Source organism: Chaetura pelagica, unplaced genomic scaffold (genome assembly GCF_000747805.2).
Source record: "Chaetura pelagica isolate M959 unplaced genomic scaffold, ChaPel_1.0 scaffold45, whole genome shotgun sequence".
In the NCBI taxonomy this organism is placed as follows: domain Eukaryota; kingdom Metazoa; phylum Chordata; class Aves; order Apodiformes; family Apodidae; genus Chaetura; species Chaetura pelagica.
In genome coordinates, this window is record NW_009953217.1 from 66518 (window position 1) to 71709 (window position 5192).

General features: G+C 40.8%; 1 protein-coding gene across 2 annotated transcripts; it reads left to right on the forward strand.

Annotated features, from left to right (window-relative positions):
• The first annotated feature begins 295 nt into the window (after window positions 1-295).
• On the forward strand, window positions 296-3992 carry GTF2H3 (general transcription factor IIH, polypeptide 3, 34kDa). 2 transcript variants are annotated; one of them, XM_009997608.1, is made up of 11 exons: window positions 296-399; window positions 1025-1188; window positions 1445-1507; window positions 1749-1778; window positions 2702-2730; window positions 2812-2886; window positions 3111-3164; window positions 3397-3465; window positions 3584-3719; window positions 3804-3840; window positions 3923-3992. In XM_009997608.1, exons 1-11 carry the CDS (start codon window positions 323-325, stop codon window positions 3990-3992), a joined length of 804 nt encoding a protein of 267 aa, XP_009995910.1. In that variant the 5' UTR covers window positions 296-322. The 2 variants fall into 2 exon arrangements, with proteins under 2 accessions (XP_009995910.1, XP_009995911.1); XM_009997609.1 differs by lacking the exons at window positions 2812-2886; window positions 3111-3164.
• Window positions 3993-5192: the final 1200 nt, after the last annotated feature.

The following is a 5192-nucleotide window of genomic DNA, read 5'->3' on the forward strand; positions in this document are numbered from 1 at the left end:
TTGTTTGGGAAAAAAAGTCTCGCGAAGTAACCGACAGGCGGGATTCGCCTTTGGCTGCTGAACTGTGCTAATCCTGCCCGGCTGAGCAGCTGCAATGGGTGTTAGAACAGGCTTTTGAAAGTAGCCAGCGCTGTGTGCTTAGCAGGGCTGCGTTTGGGGAACGCTCCCCAAGAAAGGCAGGTCTTTCAGCAGCCTCAGGTCCTTTCCACTGCACTTATCTGAGAGGTGTCTTCTAAATTACTTAACTGTAGATGTGACTGTGCTGTACCTGCTTTCTTCTCCTCTGGGGCAGTTCACCCTGTCGAAATGCATCGATGCAGCGATGGTGCTGGGGAACTCCCACCTCATCATGAACCGCCCCAACAGGCTGGCGGTGCTGGCCAGTCACACGCAGGAGAGGTACGGCTGCTCCTCACCGGGGCACAGCTCTTTGTGCCCTGTGTCCTCTGCTTTCCTTGAAAAATATCATTGAAACCAGGTTGAAAATGTGTAATTGTCTTAAAACCAGAAGTTAACTAGACCTGTGTAGGAAAAAATTATTTTAGTGCCTTACACAAAGCAACAAAGGGGCTGTCAAGACAAAAAGGGAAGAAGTAGAAGTAGAAATTTACTTAAAAATATGTATTAAAAGGGAGAGAGAACATGGTAGAGATGTGGTGAGCAGGTCAGTGCAAGTGGCGGAAGTTTCCTGTTTAGTGATTATTTTTCCTTCAGGTATTTGTGAGTCTCAGGTCTGCCCTGAAGAAGTTTCCTGTTTAGTGATCAGGTATTTGTGAGTCTCAGGTCTGCCCTGAGCCCGGGCACAGTGTCTGTTTGTCAGTTATTTTAAGGAATGTCTTGAAAGGGAGAAGGTGAATGTGGGGTTTACTCCATTTTGGCTTTGGGGATTTCCTGCCTTATGTAGTCTCTTTAATGTCTGAGGTATTGCAATTATTTGCTTTCCACACCTGGTTAGTTCATTGCTTCTCTTCTTAAAAGGTTAAAGGAAAAGTGTTACTACTTTTATTTTTCTTCCCCATTTCAGCCGTTTCTTGTACCCTGGGAAGGGCTGGACTTCTGCAGATCTCCTTGGAGATGGTAGTAGCTCCATAGAATCTAATTGCTCTGGCAGCAAGGATGGAAAATATGAATTGTTAACAGCAATAAATGATGCAATTGCAGAAGAAATTAAAGACCTCATGACAAAAAGTAAGGGAAAGAAAACTCTAGGCTTAATATGCAGAGTTGCAAAACACTTGGACTCTCAAGAACTTGTAGGAATTTCCTTCAGTTTGTTTGTGTGAATTTAATTATGTTCAAAGTAGATTCATTTTAATATGTTTGATGCTTAAGGCCCCTGCATTAATATTATTTGCCAAAGATAAAACTTGTAGTATTTTGTATGATTTGGCTCAGCTTGGGTTTTTACAGCTGGAAGTAACTTGCAATTTCTCTTGTGTTGCAGCTGACATGAGGGGCCAGCAAACAGAAACTCTCTTAGCAGGGTCACTTGCCAAAGCACTTTGTTGTATCCTTTTGATCATGGAATCTTCAAAGCCTTTATTTTTAAGGCTATTTCATATGATAATAGTGCTTTAATGTAAGTTTTACTATTCCTGTTCTGTAACAGTATTCAAAATTGAAATGTGTGCCTCATAACTGTGGGTCATGGGTACTGTGGGTCATGGGTACTGTGGTGAGTATGTGGGGTGGATACTGGAGTTATTTCCAAGAACAGAATCTAGATTCCTTAATGTCAACTCATATAGATATCAACAAGGTGAGCAAAGAGGTAAAAGGTAAGGCCTCTGCTCCTGTTTTGTGTACTTACATAAATATTTAATCAGAATAACTGGTATAAATGCATATGTGCATACCAACAAATGCATATGTTTTGTCACCCCTCATTTCCCAAATTGGCAATAATAGGTAGAGATTTATTCTGGCCATTTGAAGTTGCCCAGTTTAAACTAGATCTGAGTGGCAATTAGAAATAAAGGATTTGATCATTAGTGCACATTCTTATTCTGATTTTCTGTTGCCTGCAAACAAGTAAAACTGAAACTGGAATCTCCTCAGAACAACTGGAGGTTGGGAGGAACTTTTTGAAAGTCACAAAATGCCCAAATCCTGTTCCAAAGGAACCACCTGCAGAGCTGTGATGATAGTTAATTACTTACCATTTTTTGTCTTCTTCTTGTGACTTCTATAACCAGGAAAAGTGCTGTTTGTGCAGCTAGTTTTGAAAGGGGCATATTGGACTAGAATCACCTTTGCATTTCAGGTTGCTCTAATCAAGGAGAAATGCCATTTAACCTGAGAGGCTGTTTCAGACATTGGGCTGGTGATGAACAGCTTTGAGCATTTCTGTCCTGATCAATGTGTAACTGCTTTTGGACGAGAAATGGGATGGGTCTGCTTTCATAATGAGTTTGAATTAGTCTCCAGATATTTGTCAAATATTTCTGCTGCTCTCTCTGCCACTGGGACTGTAAAACAGTTTCATATACATATTTTAGCTGAAAAGTTAGATCTCACATCCAAGATGTGATTTTACTTTTCAGCTAAAATATGTATATGAAACTGTTTTACAGTTTTACAGAGTGTTTTACATTCTTGGATGTGAGATATCTGAGATGTTAGATTCTACAGAATTAAAAGAGCAGACAACAGGTGACAGACACAATCTGCTCATGTATGTCTTTTTCTTTTTAATGCTCAGCTAATCAAGAAATGAAATCAAGGATTCTGGTAAGAACTACTCTCAGTTTTCTTTGAGTCTTGAAAACCAGTGATATTATTCAGGCTAACAAGTTTGAATTGCTTTTTTAGGTCATAAAAGCAGCAGAAGACAGTGCATTGCAGTACATGAATTTCATGAATGTCATCTTTGCAGCACAGAAACAGGTGAAGCTGGCACTTTTTTCATAGATACTGTCTTTTATTAATGCACAAAGAGAACAAAATTGTTCGTTTCTCTTACAATTCTGTTCTGATCAAGTGAAAGAGCTTCCAGATGGCTGTGGTGGTCCTGCAGCTGAACAAGCACGTGCATTTATAGTGGAGACAGATGAGAACACCTTGGTCCCAGCTGTGTTTGTTTTTCATGCATTTCTTCTCTTTCCTTGCAGAGTATTTTGATTGATGCCTGTGTCTTGGACTCTGATTCAGGTCTCCTACAACAGGTACAAAATTCCTATTCTTATTTGTTGTTGACCTTCATTCTTATATAACTTGGTGCTCTGTAGTTTAACATTCTCAAGCTCTCTTCTTTCCTTTGTATCAAGAGTGGGTGTGAAAGTACGTACAGTGGATCTGACTGTTCCAACATGCAGGCCTTGAGCAGGATGTGGATGTTCTAAATATCCTGTTAATCACACAAAACACAACAATCTGATCATGTTTTCTGCTTTCCAGGCTTGTGACATCACAGGTGGGATCTATTTGAAAGTGCCCCACATGCCATCCCTTCTGCAGTATTTGTTGGTAAGTCATTTTAAAAAAACACATCACTGGTTTTGCTGTGTCAGATGTGGAATCTTACTGACTTCACTGCCAGCACTGCCATTCCAGTTTGCAAAGTGCTTCTTCTCTATTCATGCAGTGGGTGTTTCTCCCTGATCAAGAGCAAAGATCACAGCTTGTCCTTCCACCTCCAGTTCATGTTGACTACAGAGCTGCCTGCTTCTGTCATCGCAATCTCATCGAAATTGGTTATGTGTGCTCAGTGTGCCTGTCAAGTGAGTTTATACATATTTATAGAGTCTGCTCTCCTACATTCAAATGAACTGTTTTAGTGAAAGCCAATTCTTTTTATTTTCCAGTATTCTGCAACTTCAGCCCTATTTGTAGTACCTGCGAGTAAGTGTTTCTTCTTCTTCCAGGGGTGGGTGTGGAAATATGTTCAGTGTATCTGACAGTTTCTTGTCTTATGTTGTTTCAGGACTGCTTTCAAAATATCTTTGCCACCTGTCATGAAAGCCAAGAAGAAGAAGTTGAAGTTAGCTGCCTAACAATATTATGTAAATACATCCTTACTTCCTTCAGTAATTCCATGAAATGGAATATATGTGAGAAATTGATGGCACTTTTCAGTGGGTATGAAAGAGGATTGTATATGCAGGGTTACTACTTGTTTTTTAGGGGATAAATATTTAAAGTGTATGTTTTCTACACAGCCCTTTAAGTAACAAATCACTGTATTACCATGTAACCTGTGCTGTTTTAAATGCTAATTCTTAATTTCAGAAGTTACAGCCTGTTAAGAGACAGGCCTTGTGCAGTAGAAGGTATTCTGGCCACTGCAAGATTTCACACCTCCAAGTTATTTTCAAAGGCAAGGAAGCTCTGGATCTATTTTGTTGGTGTAAAGGTGAGAATGAGCATTTCTGGTGTGTAGGATCAGAACCTTAGCACTAGATTAGTTGGACTCCAAATTCTTGCTAGATTTTGCTAGCAATTTTTGGACTGAAACAGCATCAGTTTCACAATAGAGGAGCCAACATTTTGGAAGATGGCTTCAAACCCACCTGTTTGGATATCTCTTCATCTGTGAATAGAAATGCCCCACTTTTGAGAAGATACCTTCAATAAATGCAAAGTAACTGGTTATGCTGTAAGGTTGTATTTTGAAACTGGAACACGACAGAGTGCTGTGTGCTATGACAGCAGGGACTGTCCTGTGGTCAGGATGTGGTTTTATATCTGGGATCTGACAAGTGAGAAGGAAGGCCTTTGGGCTGATGTGCCCTGGGTTGGAACGTGAGGGTGGATGTGCTGTGGAGTTCTGAGCATCGTTTTGGTTTAAACAAACAAAATAATAACCTCCCACCTGTAAAAGGTGACTGTATAATTTGGTATTTTTACCGATTGCTGGAACTTGATGTTGTCCTGAAAGGAACACAGAGTAATGGGTTCCTGTGTAGAAAAAGGCTGCATTTTCCTAAGGTGTGGGCAGGAATTTGTCACGTGTTGATCAGGGTTCTGTCAATCAGTCTTGACCCACTTTTTTTAAAGGCTGTATTTATACTTCGTATAAAACATTTGTAATAAAACCTCTTCTTTTCCAAACGTGGTTACAATTCCCTATAACAGCAGTTGTTTTAAGGGCCGTGTGGGCAGAGTGTGACACGGTGAGATCTGGGCGGGGACCGGTGGGTCGGTGGGCCGGGCCGGTGCCGGTGGGTCAGGCCGGTGGGTCAGGCCGGTGGGTC